At 39.8% G+C, this 20,586-nt stretch overlaps 1 protein-coding gene across 12 annotated transcripts in view; it reads right to left on the bottom strand.

Annotated features, from left to right (window-relative positions):
• Positions 1-20,586, bottom strand: part of CDC14B (cell division cycle 14B) — an 81,451-nt gene that overhangs the window by 48,947 nt on the left and 11,918 nt on the right. For 10 of the 12 annotated variants that reach the window (XR_012668541.1, XR_007356676.2, XM_048850151.2 and 7 more), the window contains 3 exons: positions 17,306-17,399; positions 15,942-16,017; positions 9,250-9,342 (listed from right to left, as the gene is read on the bottom strand). Coding sequence is in view for 10 of the 12 variants with exons in the window: in XM_048850151.2 (XP_048706108.2) it covers positions 9,250-9,342; positions 15,942-16,017; positions 17,306-17,399 (263 nt within the window). In the remaining 2 variants the exon portion in view is untranslated. Of the gene's footprint in view, positions 1-9,249; positions 9,343-15,941; positions 16,018-17,305; positions 17,400-18,355; positions 18,990-20,586 lie in introns of those variants that run through there. The other 2 variants (XM_048850150.2, XM_075128640.1) reach the window with 2 other exon arrangements.

Below are 20,586 nucleotides of genomic sequence, written 5' to 3'. Positions count from 1 at the left end.
CTTAAAACTGTTCTCGTTATCAATCTATTCATTTTCCAGGAAACTGTCTTTCACTCACATGACAGCTAGTTGCTCAATAAAAACTTGTTTTTAAAATAAGGAAAATCCCATTATCTAACACCTTTAATACAATATCTGTACAATACATATATTTCATATTTATTTTAAATGTGAGTGTGCATATGCAGAAAAAGTTTCACTCCAAAAGACTGGGGGTTACTGTTATACAAAAGCACAGTTTAAAAGGTTTTTTTAAAAAAAATATGGTAAGTAACTGTCAGTTAAGTTATTAACACAGAACAGGCATTTTTCAGTCAACCATAATAATCCATTGCAGTTTCATCCATGGATCAACACTACTACTGTTCTAGATTATCTAAAATTCCCCTGTTAGCTTTATATACGTAAAAAAAAATCCTGATCTCACAGTACATAAATAATATGCCTGTAATTAGCAATGGGAGCATACTATCACCCTAGCTAATTACCTTTACAATTATGGCATCTGTTTCTAGTTAAGGCATACAGGGTGCAAGTTCGTTAAGAGTTGAGAAGAGAAGATTTTTTTCCAAATAAATGTACTTTTCTACAGATACCTACAAACACAGCTCATGCAAATCCCTACCCTTGTACATAATCCTATCGACATCAGTTGGATTACACAACAGAGGAGGGATAGCCTAGTCTGCATATACTCTCCTGTCAAGAAGGATGAGCTCTGTAGGAAAATTTAGAAAGTGACCTTTATGTGTAGCAATATATACCATGGGATGAAGGAAAGAATTGTTCTTTTACTAGAACTTGGTGATAACCTAGAATTTTAACAAGAGATTGTTCAAACCACCATATTAAATACATTGAGAGAGATGGGACAAACAGTTAATAACAGCAAGGGAAAGGAAGTTCCATCTGAAGGAGGCATCCTAAACTTTAGTACTACACAGGGTTATCAAAGAAGAATTTTACCTCATTCTGTAGTGTCACCATACAAATTTTACATTGCTACTTTGCCTTTTACAGAAGATTAGCCTATTTAAATCTAACTCAAAACAGTTAAATTGCAACAAATCAACTCTGTATTCTAGTGATAGAAAACACTTCTATAGCATTTGAAATAAGACAGTGCTCATAAAGTACTCTGAACATTCAAACTCCACCTCCACTCTCCCCCCCCCAACAAAAAACCTTAATTTAAAAATCTACTTAACATGGCAAGTTAATCACATGATTTACAAAACTCAAGCACTTAAAACCAAGAAAATAACGAAATATGCTTATGGGAAGCATAAGATTTATTATGTCATGACACAACTGCTTTAACACTTACCCAAAATAATAATTCTAACAGCTGTAAACTGCAAACAAACACATCACAACCCCCTTCTAAACAAACATAGAATCTACAGTACATATATAGCACATAGATCAGCCTCAAATGCAAGTCCACACAGATGCATACATTTTACCATAAATTAATACTGAACAGTTCTATTACATGGATGATTGCGGTTTCTCAAGAATATATAAATACTTTACAAAAAAAGATTCTCAACAGCTGATAGATTAACTGATATTTCCCACCTAATCATATGTCTTACAAGAAAATATTTAAATAGCAGAATCAAGATAAAAATACAGCAAATTAACCTAAAGGTCAGAGTTAAATTTGTTGTGTTGTCATGAAACACACAGATGGCCAATGAAAGACAAATGGTTATTTGTCTTTATAAACAATTAAAGTAGATCAAAACAAGCTCACGAGGAGAGAAACCCTCCCACCTCTGAAAAACTCCGAGTTAATCATGAAAAAGGAAGAACCATAAAAAGCCTTGCAAGTGAGGAGGGAAGATAGCCCAAGAAAGCCATTAGCTGCAGAGTCTAGTGAGGACACACTAGAAGGGAGCACTGTCTTAAGTACAAGCACATCCCGCGCAACCTTATTTCTACCAAAGAAGAAGGGGAAATCAGGTCAGTACAAGAAGGAGTAAACTTCAAGGCTACTGGAAAAGCCTGGTAGAGAGAGAGAGGTGAGATTAAACTGCTACTGTGAATGCTAACCAATTTATCTGAGCATAAGCTTTCATGAGCTACAGCTCACTTCATTGGATGCATAAAGTGGAAAATACAGTGAGGAGATTTATATACACACGGACCATGAAAAAATGGGTGTTTATCATACACATTGTAAGGAGAGTGATCACTTAAGATGAGCTATTACCAGCAGGAGAGTGGGGTGGAGGGAGAGAAAACCTTTTGAAGTGATAATCAAGGTGGGCCATTTCCAGGAGTTAACAAGAACGTCATAGCCAGACAATCCTGCTGTCAGGGTGCCAATGCCTGAGATGATGGGGTGCCCAGGATTCCCAGGTTTATGAATCTTCGGTAGCAGACACAATACCCCAGGTCGGGGTTCCAGGGGTGTGTCTGTGCGGATTTGTTCTTGTGCTTTTTCAGGGAGTTTCTGGAGCAAATGGTGTAGTTTCTTTTGGTAACCCTCAGTGGGATCAGAGGGTAATGGCTTGTAGAAAGTGGTGTTGGAGAGCTGCTGAGCAGCCTCTTGTTCATATTCCGACCTATTCATGATGACAACAGCACCTCCTTTGTCAGCCTTTTTGATTATGATGTCAGAGTTGTTTCTGAGGCTGTGGATGGCATTGTGTTCTGCACTGCTGAGGTTATGGGGCAAGTGATGCTGCTTTTCCACAATTTCAGCCCAGGAACCTATCCTTGCAACAAAGCCCGTTGCCAACTGTGCCCACATATCTATTCAGGGAACACCATCATAGGGCCTAATCACATCAGCCACGCTATCAGAGGCTCATTCACCTGCACATCTACCAATGTGATATATGCCATCATGTGCCAGCAATGCCCCTCTGCCATGTACATTGGTCAAACTGGACAGTCTCTACATAAAAGAATAAATGGACACAAATCAGATGTCAAGAATTATAACATTCATAAACCAGTCGGAGAACACTTCAATCTCTCTGGTCACTCGATTTCTGACCTAAAAGTGACTATTCTTCAACAAAAAAACTTCAAAAACAGACTCCAATGAGAGACTGCTGAATTCGAATTAATTTGCAAATTGGATACAATTAACTTAGGCTTGAATAGAGACTGGGAGTGGTTGAGTCATTATACAAAGTAAAACTATTTCCCCTTGTTTATTCCTCCCCCCCCCCCCCCAAACCCATTCCTCAGACGTTCTTGTTAACTCCTGGAAATGGCCCACCTTGATTATCACTTCAAAAGGTTTTCTCTCCCTCCACCCCACTCTCCTGCTGGTAATAGCTCATCTTAAGTGATCACTCTCCTTACAATGTGTATGATAAACACCCATTTTTTCATGGTCCGCGTGTATATAAATCTCCTCACTGTATTTTCCACTTTATGCATCCAATGAAGTGAGCTGTAGCTCACGAAAGCTTATGCTCAAATAAATTGGTTAGTCTCTAAGGTGCCACAAGTACTCCTTTTCTTTTTGCGAATACAGACTAACACGGCTGCTACTCTGAAACGTGTGAATGCTAGTTACGGTAACAGTTTTTCTACAACTTTTTAAAATAAGTCAGAATAGGGAAATGTTGTAAAGGGCGAATTCTGAAGGAGAAAGACAAGACTCAAGGCAGGTTTTGCTTAAATGAAGGATAAGTAATGGAGTCTTATACTTCCTCCCTCCAAAAATATACTGCTGTCAATTCCTTTCCACATACACCCCATATAGCCTTAGTCAAAGATTAATCACTGTGCAAACACTAAAAGAGGAGCTGTGCACTGAGTATCACAAACAGAAGGGCTATTGCTTGGACAGCTCCCTCCTTCTCTCCAAAATACTGTTTTTCCTAGGTGTGGCATTTTCAAATTGAGATAGCAAAAACAGAATAGCAGCATGGATCAGAATTGGTGAAGGAAACACTGCTTACCCTGAAGAAAGAAGATGAGAAAATAGACAAAGTACAGAGATGAGTCCTGGAGAAGGTGACCTGAATTACAGCAGTTCTTGGGGCGGTACCCATGGAGGATTTCCCTCCAAGTACATAATTAGTGCCAAGCCTGAGAAAAGAAACACTGTTACTAAGTTAATGCAGCAAAGGGAGATAGGAATAAGGGAGGAGGTTAAATTTGGTTTATCTGAGTACAGACACAATAAAGATGGAAGAAGGAGGCTTTCTCCATCCACACTTAAGTTCTGGTGAGGATCAAAAGAAGCCATTACAGAGACATTATAGATAATCTCAAAGAATCTCTGTTTGGTAGAACAGTAAGGCCTAAATAATGTAGATTGCTTCCAGATAAAGACAGTTCTACCTTAAGGATGACACAAAGTTGGCTTTGTTTTTAAATAATTAAACCAAATACTTTTAGCCCCCAGCCTTTGTGTTTGAGTAAGATATTTGTTCTGTGCTGCTGATCATGTGAGATACATCCCAATCTCACATGGCCAGAAGCTTGTATCCCTGCTGGTGTATTTTGATCACTTCAATGACAATTTAACAGACTGTGACATTACAGAAAGTGCAGGGTAGGACCAGAAATGAAAGGGATTAAGATTCCAAATCACCAACAGAGTAAATGTAGTGATAGAAATACACTTACATTTTGTTATAGATTTGGGATCTTAAAGGAGTTTATTTAAAAACAAAAACTTTGCTTTTTATCTTGAAGATCATGTTACATTGAAGAGCTCTGGCTGCTTGAGTTAGGCCTGGCTGGCACATGAGGCATACCTGGAAGAAAGCAGTAGATATAAAAAGAAGTCTTTAGGCTGGATGGCCCATTCGGAAACTAGAGGGGAAAAAAGTTGTTAAATGAAAAGGGATGGGGGGGTAAAATATTAAAAAAACATAATGGTGAAGAAAAGAGTTGGAACAGCCTTTGCTCATACACCAAATCATTGATCTCAGTCTCTCAGCCTCACAACAGTTAACTAGGACTTTCATAATTACTTTAGAAAGTCAGGAACGGTATAGCTCACCTCACTTCAATGACAAACGTTGCTATGGTATGCCTTGATTTGCTTAAGTGAACGTTACAAGGATTACACGATGCAACAAATTATTGATCGTTGCAACGTTAAGGACAAACAGGTTTCAAAGCAAGAGGCTTTCAAGTTAACAGTACTGATGTATCACTTGAATGCTTACTATTGATTGTTCCTAGACAGACAGGCTCTGAGGAGTACTAATTATTTTACATTTATTGCATTATAAACTTGGGGTGCTACCTCACGTTTTATACAGCTGAGTGTTAAAAAAAAAAAAAAAAGAGCAAAAATTCAATGTCAGTACCGTTCCCTAAAACAGGAAAGTCTTTGTGTGATAAACAATTTTTATTTAGCACATATACAGCGATATGGCTTATCTTAAAAAGAGATTACTTAAAATTAACACATTTAAGTGTGATCATTCCCCTAAAAGTAAGTCTTAAAATGGGCCCCCAAATTAACCCTCCAAATTAAGAGCTACAACAGTTTTAAAATCCTAGTTACAAGGGACTATTCTATTTGATAGTGACAAGGTGGGTGAGGTAATATTTTTTACTGGACCAATTCATGTTGGGGCAGAAGAGACAATCTTTCGAGCTGCAGTTAATTCAATTCTATTCTTTTGAACTGGCAAGAAGTGTGAAATGATAAGAACCTTCATCTTTCTCATGAAGAATAAAAAAACCCTTTTTAATTTCTGTATTTTAGAACAGACTTATTTAACAGCAACTTGGTGTAACAATTTAACACATTTTGGTTTGTATTCTTCTCCATCCCATAGAGTAAAAACACAGCACTATTCATTTCACTGTTGCATCTCTGATGACTTCCTCCCCTATCTAATTTCACCTGCTTCCCACCCAAACTCCTCCCTTCCCCAATCTGCAGTGTGGCCAATATGTTTCCAGAACTGGAACAGAAGCGGGTTGTAGAAATGAGATCCCTTCAGGCATCTAATACCACTCAACTGACAGAAGTCAAAATGTCATGAAGGACTCACAATCTTGACAGCCTAGGAAGCAAGAAACTAAACCCAGATCTTCAACATAACAGTGAAGAGCATTACTGATAGGCCAATGGGCTGGAAAGCTTAAATATACATACAAACTTAAATTTTTCATTCATTCCGTTTACACTTCCCTGTACTGAGCTTTAGAGAATTTTGCCCAATAACTGAGTATACTATTGACTACCAGAGGCAAGAACTTAGATTATTCTAAGCACTGGGGCCTAGTTTCTTAAACTCATGTAAGTTTAATTCAAATAAATACATGTTTAAATACATATATTTCCCTAATGAAATAAAAGCAGCACAAAATATTTTACAAATTAAATAAGTCTCTCTGAATATATATATATATATATATATGTATCATACATACTGGAGCAGTTTCTAAGCCATTTTTCTCTTAAAGCATGATTCAGTTCCCACTACAGACAATGGAAAGACCTGAGGGGGACTCCACGTATGAATGTCTGGGTAGTTTAATGACAGGTCTGCCTTTGGGGGTACAGTTCTGCAATGTGTGGATGATCTTCACATAACCCTCTCTCAGTCCACATATCTAGCTCTCCATGGAAGATCTTCTATGGGATTAGTGGGTAAGGAGATATCCCCAGAGGCAGTATTCTCTTTATCTGTTACTCCTAGGGGAATTCTGCGCCACTGCGCATGAACAGAATTCACATCCCCCACAGATTATTTAATCTGTAAATAAGGCACTGCAATTATGTCTTTCGCCCACCATGCGCTGCTGTGGCACCAGAACAGAGGGCAGCCAGCTCACTGGCAGTAGCAGTCAGCAGCCAATAGGGAGGAGAGGCTGGGTTCTTCACAGCACCCTGCCTGCGGGGCCAGGTGAGAAGGATATGGGATATGGGGAGGGGACAGAGCGGGGCACAGGGGGATGCTGGGAGGTCACAGACTGGGGCTTAGAAGGGATAGTGCCGGGGACAGAGTGGGGCGGGTGCTGAATGCGAGTTGGGATGGGGGTGGCGGAATGGGGATGTAGGGCCACATGGGGATGCTGGGAGATGTGCCGGACTGAATGGGAGATACTAGGGGTCAGACAGGGTCTGCACGTGGGAGGCTCCCCAACTCCCTAACAATCCCCTCCACCCCCCAAAAAACCTGTTCCATACTTCTCCCACCCACATCCAATAACCCTCCAGGTTCACTACCAGGCTCCTTCCCAGGAATTGCTTCCCTCTTGCTTAGCTCCTCCATTACCACTGATTCCCCTAAGCCTTTGTACTGTTTTTGAGGGATGCAGGAAATATGTTTCTGTATTGTAGTTTAAATGAATTTTTTCTCAAAGTTATATATTAATATGCCTACTAAGTAATCTATTTGTCAAAAAACATTTCCTGAATCTTTTTTGTTGTCCATATTGTTACAGACATACTTGTTGGCAGGTATTTTGAAATAAATTACCAAAATAATTGAACTGGTGTGATTATATTGTGCTACTCTGACAAATAAAATATGTAGAATTTTAAAATATCGTGTGCAGAATTTTTAATTTTTTGGTGAAGAATTCCATCAGGAGTAATCAGTGCCCTCCCACCAGTATCCAAGTGGGAGGAGAAAATATGGCCCTATGTATTTATGAAGGTTTATACAAACAGTCCCCTCCAACTGTGTGCTCCGGTGTATGGTGCCATGGCAGGAAAACTGAATGGATGATCAGGAGCAGGACTGTTAAAAGTTAATTTTAAAAAGGTATTTTATGACAAGTTACTAAAATCATGGATTACTCTGCCGCTGATTATTTATTATTTCTGCATTTTGGGTTCTGCATAGGATGACCATGGCTATGCTGATGCCATGGTACTACACACAGGACAAAAAATAATAAAAGAAGAAAAGGAACATTCTATAATAAAAGCAGTCCACATTTACTTTTTGGCCTACAGAGTAATCAAATTACTTCTAAGGATTGTTTTTTTTTCTTGCTTAAAAACTGTGACCAATCAGTTGCTCTAGTATCTTGACTCCAAACAATTAAGCTGAAGCAAAATATGCTGCATATTTCCATTCAGTTTCAGAATGCTGCAATGAGAATGTAACATTTCTAAACACTTGGAGGTTTCAGTTGAAAGAAATTGTCACATATAAATGAAGATTTTGACATTATAAAAGTACAGCAGAACAGGCAACAGGAAGACCATGGGGAGCTGGAAACAGACCTACTCCATAACACAAACCAGCAGCAGGGAAACACTCAGAAACGCAGGAGCTTTATAGCCCTCCAGAGCTCTTAAAGGGGAATGACTCAGGGCTGTATGGACTCTAAACCCCCTCTCAAGTCACCAGTAAGATGAAGAGCACAGGTCCTTCACCCCATTCTTTATTTTTAGTCAATGCTCAAAGAGAAATGAAAACAAGTCACGTGCAGTCAAGCTGCAACACAAGTCAAATACCACAATGTTAACAATCTACAGTCTGTTGCATCTTTACATTTCAAACATTCTGCATTTTAGACCTTCACTACACATTTCTGAGGTTACTGCTTCAAACTCAGTCTTTCAGAGAGATTGAGCAATATGAACACAATCGGTTATTAGGTTTTTCCCTAGATCGCCAAGCACCTGACTCAGTGCATCTTCAGGCACTCTATCTACATTCCCCTCTACACCCCGGGATATTATATCCGTTCTGAGCACACCACATACGGCTTTTTCTTCCTTCCCCTAAGTTCCATCCCTGGCCTGTGTCAGGAAAGGGATAGGCTGGAGAAGATATATTTCCCAACATATAAACTCAGAAATAAAACATTTGGTGGTATTTGGGCTTTACAAAAAGGATGAAATACGATAAAGTATCAAGAATTAATCAATTTTCTTTAAAAAAAATTAAATATTGGCAATAAAAGACAGAAGGTGCATTTTCCAAAAGAACCTAAGTAACTTTAAAAGAATTTATAGGATTTGTGCACCTATATCAGCTAAGGGATTTTAGAAACACCCACCCAGAAGATTTTTGGGCAGCAAAGAAATAAAAATCTCTTAGGGGCCTTTCCTGTCACATCGATCACTTTGTTGGGAAAAAAAAAAGTTTGGGTAATCTCTATATAGTAAAGAAAAAAGTCAAGAGCAACATCAGGAAGTCAAACTCTTAGCCCTCTCCAGCACCACTTTTTAAAATGGGGGGGGGGGGGGGGGGAGTATCATTCTTCATATTTTAAGGACTGCATATGGGAAAATGATAAAAAACAAAACGTAGCAATTCAATTTATGGTAAAAGGTTAAATACTTACTGCGTAAGAGCCTATGAGGAATGCAGCATTTGCTTGTTTTTTCTGATCAAAGCCAGTATAATGAATTATTTTCTTCCTTATCAATGTAAATGACTGCATCAAGAAATGAACAACAGGGTTATAATTTGGCACTTTGAACATAAATCTGCATAGCCTGATAAAAATAAGTTTGAAATCACTGCAGCAGAAAAGCCAGCTATACACAGAAATTGGCCTCATTGGAAATAAGGTTTCCAAAATTAATTCCAATGCCTTTCTGGTTAAGATATGATCAAATGTGTTATTCCATTTTCAATCCTGAGAAGTGCTCAGCATCCAGGCAGGATCAGGGTTTTAGCGTACTGGTTGATAAAGCATCAAGTCTGTTGAAAACCTAGTTACACTGCACCATGTTAAGCCATTCTAAATGAGAGTGGCAGAGTGAACATTTTTACAAAATTTCAAATATAATTTTTAGGGCTGTCAAGCGATTAATCGCATTGTTAAACCACAACAGAATACCATTTATTTAAATATTTTTAGATGTTTTCTACATTTTCAAATATATTTATTTCAATTACAACACAGGACACAAAGTGTACAATTCTCACTTTATATTTATTTTTGATTACAAATATTTGTGCTATAAAAACAAAAGAAATATTATTTTTAAATTCACCTCATACAAGTACTGCAACGAAATCGGTCATGAAAGTTGACCTTACAAATGTAGAATTATGTACAAAAAAATAACTGCATTCAAAAATAAAACAAGGTAAAACTTTAGAGCCTACAAGTCCACTCAGACCTAATTCTTGTTCAGCCAGTCACTCAGACAAACAAGTTTGTTTACATTTGCAGGAGATAATGCTCCCCACTTCTTGTTTACAATGTCACCTTAAAGTGAGAACAGGCGTTCACATGGCACTGTTGTAACCAGTGCTGCAAGATATTTACGTGCCAGATGAGCTAAAGATTCATATGTCTCTTCATGCTTCAACCACCATTCCAGAGAACATGCATCCATGCTGAAGGTGGGTTTTGCTTGATAACGATCCAAGGCGGAGTGGACTGACGCATGTTCATTTTCATCATCTGAGTCAGATGCCACCAGCAGATGGTTGATTTTCTTTTTTGGTGGTCTGGGTTCTGTAGTTTCTGCATCTGAGTATTGCTCTTTTAAGACTTCTGAAAGCATGCTCCACACCTCATCCCTCTCAGATTTTGGAAGGCACTTCTTAAACCTTGGATCGAGTGCTGGAGCGATCTTCAGAAATCTCACATTGGAACCTTCTTTGCGTTTTGTCAAATCTGCAGTGAAAGTGTTCTTAAAATGAACATGTGCTGGGTCATTACATGAGACTACTATAACATGAAATATATGGCAGAATGTGGGTAAAACAGAACAGGAGACATACAATTCTCCCTCAAGGAGTTCAGTCACAAATTTTATTAATGCATTTTTTTTTTTAAAAAGTGTCATCAGCATGAAAGCATGTCCTCTAGAATGGTGGTTGAAGCATGAAGGAGCATATGAATGTTTAGCATATCTGGCACATAAATACCTTGCAACTGTGGCTACAAAAGTGCCATGTGAATGCCTGTTCTCACTTTCAGGTGACATTGTAAATAAGAAGCAGGCAGCATTATCTCCCGTAAATGTAAATAAAATTGTTTGTCTTAGCAATTGGCTGAACATGAAGTAGGACTGAGTGGACTTGTAGGCGCTAAAGCTTTACATTTTGGGGTTTTTTTTGAGTGCAGTTACATAAAAAAAATCTACATTTGTAAATTGCACTTTCACGATAGAGATTGCATTATGGTACTTGTATGAGGTTAATTGAAAAATACTATTTCTTTTGTTTATCATTTTCACAGTGCAAATATTTGTAATAAAAATAATATAAATGAGCTCTGTACACTTTGTGTTCCGTGTTGTAATTGAAATCAAAATATTTGAAAGTGTAGAAAACATCTAAAAATATTTAATAAATTTCAATTGGTATTCTATTAACAGTGCAATTAAAACTTATTAATTTTTTTAATTGTGATTAATTTTTTAAAGTTAATCACGTGAGTTAACTGCAATTAATCGACAGCCCTAATAATTTTCATTATGAAAAACAGTAATTTTATGTTAAAGGGAAAAGTTACTGTGTTCTTTTTGGTGGTATTTTCTTCAGTTATTTTAACAATTTCAACATTGATATTAAATGTTATATTGAAAAATTAGAAAGTTGTAATATTTTAAAACAGACATAAAAGTAAATATTTTTCAAAAACTCCAAAAATTCAAACTTATGTTTCCACAACCAACTTTAACTCCTGCCCTGCATACTTGCCCAATCTCCTCCTCTCTTCTAACGTGGTATTTGAATCCTGTGCTGCCAGTTCATTCTCATTAGTCCCATTAGTCTCATTTTTCAGCATTAACATTGCCTTTTCACAAGTTCCTGGCAGCTCACAATTTCTACATAAGCTGAAGCTCATGCTGAAATTCTGGCTGCATCCACCAGAGACAGCTGCTGAGAGCCTAAGCTGCAGGCAATAGGTTGAAGTCCCAGCTGCCACCAGCAGAGGCTGCTGCTCTAACTGCTGCCTTCTTCGGTTGCAGCCCCTATTCCGGCTCCAGAACCTCCTGCTGTGGTTCTGGCTGCACTTCTCCCCACACTTGTTCATCTTTGCACACACTATCTGTGGCCCCACTAAGTCATGAGACCTCCTCATCAACCTCCTCCTGGCACTAGCCAAAGTAGCCATTTACACCACCAGGAAGAGGATGGTAGATGAGGGGGTGCTCTGTGACTGTGGGGCTGACTTCCACTCCTCCCTGGTCTCACACATCCCAGCAGAGTTCCTCTGGGCGGCATCCGCTGGCTCCCTTGTCACCTTCGAAGAACAGCGGGTGTCTGCTTGGTGTCCCTATCGGGTTCCCTTCATTTAGCCCTGTAACCTCACTCCTGTCCCTGTTATATCTTTAGTTGTCCCCCGTACTTAACTGAGATCCCAGACCTTGTGGATCTTCCCCTTAGGCTGAGGGAGGTCCTTTAGTAGTGGGCAGGCTCCACCCGCCCATCTCCAGAATCCCAACAGACTGCTACCTTCTTCAGAGTCTTTACTCCTCTCTGCTTTTGCTGTCCGTGCAGAGCACAGGTGCAGCAGTCCATGAGGACAGGCAAAGAAAAAGGGAACTGGATTGGGACCAACATGTAGCTCCTACCACCAACAGTTAGAGTAGCAATGGGCAGAGGGAGAAAGGATTCAAGGAGTATGTGTCCCCGCATCCCCTTCTCTCCAGCCTGTCGGGCGTAGACTCTAGCCCAGTTGCACTCTCTCCTCCTTTCTGTGTCCCACCATCAAAATCCTATATGGAGGGAAGTTGTGTGTGGGCAATACATGGGGACAGAGGGAAGGACAGGAAGCTGGGCAGGGGCAGTATCTCCGAGTTGCTAATTCTCACTATTTTAATTGCAAGTCTTGGGATATTTCAGGGGGTTCTCTTAAAGCTCCTTGAGTCTAAAAATTACATTAGACACTCAGCTTTTCAATTAAAAAAAAAGTTTCTAGGTGATGGACACGTGAACACGTGAACCCTAAAGGCTCAAAGCCAGGAAACAAGAACAAACTACCCCAAATTTACTCATTAAAAGCTCATCATTTGGGGGGTGGAGGGGGGGGGGACAGACTCATAATTTTTGAACACTTGGAATTAGCAATCCTGATATCCTGAAGGGAGGAGGGAGTCCAGAGAATGCACAGCATGAGGCAGGGTAGTGCCCACTGGAGAGTGGGAGCTGCAGGGAGCCTAGGACAACACTTTGGGAAGGGATCAGCCCCACCTATCAGCCAAAAAGAAAAGAAGGTCTCCCAATTTGTATTTATTACACATTAGGAATTCCCACCTGAAATATGCAAACACAAATAGGGACAATTCCATCCACTATTTCAAATATCGGAAAACAAATCATAAATCCAATGCAAGTTTAAAAAAAATCTCTTGTTTTTTTTAAACTAGTCATATGAAAATTTTTGTCTGTCTAATGGTTTTAGAGCTTATGGAGTTGGCAATACTGAGAATCTTATTAGGAAGTTAGAAGTATGTGCTCTATTACAATCAGTAAGTATAACAGATGTTGAATAATGTAGACTGGATTCTCCAACTCAATGGAACAAGGGCTACAAGATGATTTATGGCTAGCAGTCTGAAGCTTCCCTGCATTCGAGTATTTTGGCAAAATTTAAGTCTATCAGACCTGCTGAGACCGGCCTACTGCTGCTATTGCCCATGACTCAGAGGCAGGCACTGCTCCTCTCTCTTTTCCCGTTTACATAAATATGTTCCCAGTATTTCTTAAACTGCCTGGCTGGAGGAGACATTCCTCCCTCCCCTTCAGCAAAACTTTCACTCCAAGGAAAGTTTATGGACATTGGGGGCATAGAAAAGGGTATCTGTATTGGCTCACATACTGATGGAGAATGCTCTCAGTTTCTACTGGTGGCACTGCTGATAAATGCCATGAAGTCTAGAATGGGTATAGAAAAGAAATTTTAGGAGATTAAGATTATATTGCAGCCTCTACCCACCCCTGAAAGTGAATGAAGGAAAAAATGAACACCACTAGAAACAAAAACTGAAACAGCAGCTCTGGGTGGCTGTTACTGGAGGATATGGGCAGGCAAGAGGCAATACCAGTGATGACAACGAGTGAGGTAGGAATTTTGGGATTTCCCCCATAATGTTAGAAAAAGTAGCCATAAACACAATACCTTCCATTACAAATTCATATTTTGAAGCTATGCACTGAAAGGGAGGGTTCTATAGAGTATCAGAACTTTAGCAATGTTTTTAAACCTCTACTAGGACCCCTATGAGATTTCAAAATAGCTATATGAAATTACTCCAACATTTTTCACTTACCAATCATAGTCCTATACACTAGAGATAAAATTTTCATAAGCACCCCAGTCCCAGTTTCAAAAGGGAGATAGGCTCAGGATTTGTCTTAGCCAAGGGTCCTTGACAAGATTTTGGGTAAAATTTTCAAAATAGTCTAAATTTTTACTGCAAGCTATTTCTGTGATATAGCTTGATCAGAAACCTTAGAATAATTTTCAAAATATGAATTACATCCATATTTTTAAAGTCCTAAATCAGAAACCACTTGTGTTTGAATCATCTCAAATTTTGATAAACCACCATCCAACTCCATGATATACCTTGTTTGAGGGGAGACAGAACTGGATTTTCAATAGAAAATTACAACCTTACTAATGAAGTGATGGCAATATGTTTTAAATGTGCACTACAAATGAACGATTTCTCTTATCAGCCCGGTCTGTTAGCCAAAAATACCACAATGCTTAAAAGTGAAACGAGTCACTCAGATACCACTATGATCAGTGTAGAATGAGTTCTGCACTGAACATCCCTTTAAAACATCTAGCATTCAAGTATATTGCTCTCACAAACCAACCCATTTAAAAATAAATCACAATACAGAAACTTCTGTAGAATAATTTTCCAGCAAAATCAGGGCAAATTCTCACGGCTAAGCGAAACAACCCATTGTAGTGTATTTGGCACAATGAATCTGAAGCAGACAGCTTGACACCAGTGCTAGACAGCAAGGAACATTCACAAAATGCCAAGATTTTCCGTAAAAGACATATTGTATTGCATACTTCCAGTTTTCACAGTTCAGTGTAAGGTTTCAAAATCTGACTAATGGGCTTTTGAACAAGCAAAGAGCATATAAATTTTAGTAAGATTTTTATTTGCCTACCACGTTTTGTACTCCAACCTCTGTTGACAAACTTGCACTGGATAACTTGAATTGATATAGAAAATGTAAGACTTCATTATTTCGATTTATAGAGATACTATAAAACATAACATCTACCAAGAGCCCAGTTCTGAAAGGTACAGAGCGCCTCCTCAGACATAGCAAGTTACCTCAACTTAGGGTGACCAGATGTCCTGATTTTATAGGGACAGGCCCAATATTCAGGGCTTTGTCTTATATACGAACCTATTACCCCCTACTCCTGTCCTGATTTTTCACACTTGCTATCTGGTCACCCTACCTCAACTGCAGGAGTAAGGGTGCTCAGTCACCTTGCAGGAGTGAGCCCTGAATATTTTTTTAAAAAGCAAATGTGGCTCCCTATAGAAATGTTGTGAAGACCAAAAAATTAAAAAAATTAAAAAAATCAAATTAAAACAAATCAAACAGAAGTCAAATCAAATAAATGTGTCTCTCATTGAGCCCTGAAACTCACTAGACCTTGGCAGATTTCCAAGGAGACTGAATTCCAGAGGAGGGGGCCTTCTACTGAAAGAGACCTTTGCCCACTAAGAGTTCTTCTAGTTGTTTCTAACAGTACCAATACTTAGAAGTTGCAGTTTCACAATAATTACTGTACAACTACTATGTCCTAAAGGCAAATAGATCTCCTCCTCTTACATCCCTCACTCTCTGTCTTTTCCCTCCACACCACACACCCGCCCGAAAATATAATCTGGCCAAATCTGAAAACACAAATATATACTACATACAGTTTAGTGTGTACACATCCAAAACACAAGCCTGAATGGCAATCCACATATCAATTTGAAGATATTTCTCAAACAAGGAACATTTTTTCACCTCACCATTTTTATAAATGGGCCAATTCCAATATTTTATGTCTATTTGATACAAAACAGTTTTTACCTTTAATTTCTTATTTAGCTTGCAACAATATCTGTAAACCATTGCCAGATTGAGAGGTCCAAAATCTGCGTAGAAGCTTGTGGGGAGGGAAAGAAAGAAAACATTTTGCTTGTACATGTTTTGTAGAAATAATTTTAAAGAAATCCACATGCACCACATAAAAACTAATAATTAATGCACACATTAAATTCGGTACAACTTCTTGAAATTGCCATCCTGCATACCATAAGTATAGTTCTGTAGTATTTCATCAGCTTTTAAAACTTTATTTTTAAATTTATTCTACTTTCTTCTCCACACAAGACCTCCTAAAAGGTCAATGAAATGATGAAGTGAGCAAACTTTTGAAGGCTCACAGTAAGATAACTTTTTTGGCACCACGTTAGGAACTCTTGATTTTAACAACAGTGCAAAAACATGCCTTCAAAAAGAAGAAGAACGAGGAGTACTTGTGGCACCTTAGGGACTAACTTATAAATTTGTTAGTCCCTAAGGTGCCACAAGTACTCCTCATTCTTTTTGCTGATACAGACTAACACGGCTACCACTCTGAAACCTGTCACCATTCAAAAACAAGGTTAATTAATTAATTCCAAAATCTTCTGCTGGCACTATGTTTAAAAGCTATCAGATTCACATTATTTATATATTTACTCATTAATCCTCACAACATTCTACCACTGTGTATACAGAGCCCCACTGAAATACAGAAAACGAACAAAACATCACAACCTGGGTAAGGTGAGCATAGAAATTTTTAACTAAAGATACTCTTATTTTTTTTCAAAAGTACTAAGTGATCTTTAATATCCATGCAGAGTATCATAAAAATAAATAATAAAATAAATGTCAAGGTCTTATCTGAAAGACCGATGCAGTTCACTGTAGCTATTAATGTAGCTATTATGCTCGGGTCAGCAACTGCCAGGTTTTGACCCATCTATTATTCTAGGAAGTTTAGATATTTTACCCCGGTATTTCGGCAACCAGAAACATTCCTTCTGGCTAAATATTTCAGTTAATGCTTCTAAATTGTTTTTATCTTGTTGTAAAGTATTCCGATATCTTCCAGTAGGAATAAGGTATAAGTAAGAAACAAAAAGTTTCTGAAATTTTTCAAGACAGAAATTGGTGGGGAGCCACCAGGCCCTCTCACGTATAAAGTCCCATTGCAAGTGAAATTAGCTGGGACTAGTACACTAGTTTTGAGAATAAACTCCATACATAAACTTCTGTAATCTGTATAGAAGTTTTAACTACCGCTAATGAAAACAGAATAAGAATTACATCACTTGCTTATTAGTGCTTTTCTTACCAATTTACGGCAACGTTCTGTAGAATACAAGAATAAGGACTGTACTTACTTCTCGTATACAAGTTCATCATCTATGCAGAAATAATGTGTATTTGCAACACCACTCTTTGGTTTTTGGCAGAGAATTGCAAAATAAAGGCGACCTGAAATGCAAGAGATTTTAAACTAATACTACCCTTAACATTACAAATTTCCACAGAAAACTTGAAATGTTGCTCTTAAATGTAATAACTTTAAATGGTCACAATTTAGTACCAAATTTTCCTTTCAGGGTTTCCAGATTAGAGGACATTATTTTTCAGGCACTAGACAACAAGGAAGACAATGATTAAGTTCAAAGGCTAGGTTTTGGTTACCAAACAGTTTAAAACTTACTTGTAATTTAGTCAAAAGCTCACTGTGGTTTTCCTTTGGCAAACAAGTTGTTCAGAGGATAACCAGACTGCCTTCCCATAGCTGATTTGGGAGACTTTGTGTTTGTCTATATACACACATTTATTGACTACTACAATTCAGAGAGGAGCAAATCTGGCTCTTTGAAATCAGAAAACCAACCAACCAACCAGCCACACACACAAGAACATGACCTGGACACTTATTATAGGAATATAAAACACGGTATTTTGAGTCTATTAGGGATGTGCGGGTGAAGGTGGGAGGAGAGTGTAAACGTTACCAAAAGAGGAAAGTGAAGCACAGTAAAATTTGATAACCGACAATCGAAAAAGAAGGTCTCAAGTTTGGATTCTTCCTGAGAGTTCTTTGTTTGACAATGCACATGCATTTGTTACGCAATCAGTGATTTACTTATATTAACTTTTAACTAACTTAGGTAAAATATCAACAGGTTGAAAAAGGCCAGGAAGTTACAGACAGCTGCTGTTTACTGCCTCCCAAATCCACTTTACGTTAATTCATCATAGTTCCAACAAAAGAAAACGCGTTTTGTTTCAAAGAAGCGAACGCGACAAAAGCGGTGCAGTACAAGTTCCTGCCCCTTGATCACATGCACGATTGCAAAACGAATTTCGAAAACTTGCTTCTTTAACAAACCAAAGACGAAAAAAAACCACTTAAACTGGCATTTTAAGTTGCTCACCTTTGATGAACTCCACAGAGGGGCGCGATTCCTTTCTGACGCTCATCACTTACAAACACTGAAAAGGGGGCCAGCCCCCACAATGTTACCGAGCCCGCAAACAGCCTGCTGCGTTTGTCACTGGAGTCTGACAGCGCTAAGGAAACGAAAGCGCCACTCCCTGCAGAGTTTAAAGATTAAAGGGCACCCTCGCCTCAAGGCGCATCCAAACGCAGCGTGAGCCCCGGGGTGTCTGCTCTGGGCCCCGCCGGCCAGCCGCCTCCCGCGCTCCTTCAGCAGGCACCACGGCCAGAAGTCGGTCGCCAGCGGCTGGCGGGCTCGGCCCGCATCTGTCCCCTTCCTCGAGAAAGACTTTCCAGCTCCGGAAGCTGTCTTACGGGCATTCAAACAGAAGCGTCCTCGGGCCCGAACGAGTCTGATGCGCCCACAAGACAAATCCCAGCCCCAGCCGGGGAGAAAACCCGAGCGCGGCGCGCAAGCCTCGGCAATCGCTGCCCCCGCAGGCTGTGAGCACAGAGCTCGCCAGCGAGTCCTCCCATCGCAGCAGCATTAGCCGGCAGGCGGCGCAGCCAGTGCGGCGCAGCTGGGCCCGGGGGCGCCGCTCCTCTCCTCTCCGGCGTACGGAGAAAACAACTCACGAGGGGAAGGCCCACCCCGCGGGCTGGGCCTGGAGGGGAGACCGCCCCGCCTTGCAAAGCGCCTGCGGCACACGGGCTGCTGGTATTTTAAAGGGACTGCGCTTGTGCCCCGGGGAGCGCTGTCCCCTTCCCAGCGCAGGACAGCAGCCCGCTCCTTGAGTGTTATTTTTAAACGAGGGTCTGTCCCCCCACATTTACGGTGTGACTATAGCCCCTTAATCAACCCACCGCGCTGCCAGCTGGGCATCTGCCTGCAGCGCACCTCTCAGAGTGTTGTGGCCCCTCTGGTGTCCCCTGCAAGCGGTGCGCTCAAAGCCCCTAAGCCCAGGGCCTTGCAAACACAACGAAGGTGCGGCTATTGTTAAAGACATTAAACTACTCATAAGCCATTTTCGCTCCGCTCCTAACAGTGATAAGAGTCCAAAAAGAAACGGAACCCCACCAATTCCTTGGTTTGAGGGTGGGCCTTGTTCCTCATGGTTGCTCTTCAGCGGCCACCTGAAGGAGCAGCATCGACAGGTTACAAAAAGAACCACAGCCAACCTTCCCATTCCCCATGCTAGAGAGGAGGAGTTGCTCCAGTTCCTAACTTTTTCTGCGAGTGGCAGGCCTAAACTACACTCCCAGAAGAGTGGAAGGAAAAGTGAAAGGGAAGAGCCATGTTGGAATTGGGAGAAGGGGCATCTTGAGCTAAAAATCTTCATTTACTGTAGCCTCATTAAAATCTTTAGTTGTGTTGTGAAACTGCACTAAAGGAATGTATAAGCCAACATTTGACCAGAGAGTACAAAGTTAGCCCCAGTATTTTTGATCCTCAAATGAAACTGTGAAATGCACAAATGTGAAAAGCACTATTCCAGAACAGCAGAATAGCATATGCATTTTAAAACACTAGCCATATATAAATGACAAGTCATTTTTTTGATATCTTCAAGCCAAAAGAGTTAAAATGTTCAAAGATATCCATGTGATTTAGGAGCCCATGTGCTAGATTAAAAAATATAGTTAGATGCCTAAAGATGCAATAGGCACCTAACAGGATTTACAAAAGCTCGATGTGATTATGTCTCTTTTGAAAATGTCACCCAAAAAGTGCGTACACTTGAGCAGAAAGAATATGAAGGTATGATGCACAATACAAGTTTTGCCACTCTTGCATATGCAGGCCAAATGTTTAGGCCTGGGCTATGGGAGGGGGAAGGGATCGATCTAAATTACGCAACTTCAGCTACATGAATAACATAGCTGAAGTCGACATACTCAGATCTACTCACTGCAGTCTCTTCACTGCGGTGAGTCAAGAACTGATGCTCCCCTGTCGACTCCACCTGCACCTCTCAGTCCGGTGGAGTACCAGAGTCGATGGGAGAACGCTGAGCGGTCGATTTATTGCGTCTAGAGTATCGCGTCGATCCTGTGGGTAATGCAGTTTAATACTTTTGCTTCATAACTGATTTGCAGCAAAATCAGATTTTTTTCAGGACTTGTTTCACTCACCCAAGATTTTTTGCAGTGCTCAGACCCATATGTTTGCATACTAATATCACGGGTATTAATCAATGCTTAAAAAGATATTTTAGAATTGCACTAAAA

Source organism: Caretta caretta, chromosome 5 (genome assembly GCF_965140235.1).
Source record: "Caretta caretta isolate rCarCar2 chromosome 5, rCarCar1.hap1, whole genome shotgun sequence".
Lineage (NCBI taxonomy): Eukaryota > Metazoa > Chordata > Testudines > Cheloniidae > Caretta > Caretta caretta.
Note: the sequence above shows the minus strand (reverse complement) of the source record. Positions and strands in the feature narration are given on the sequence as shown.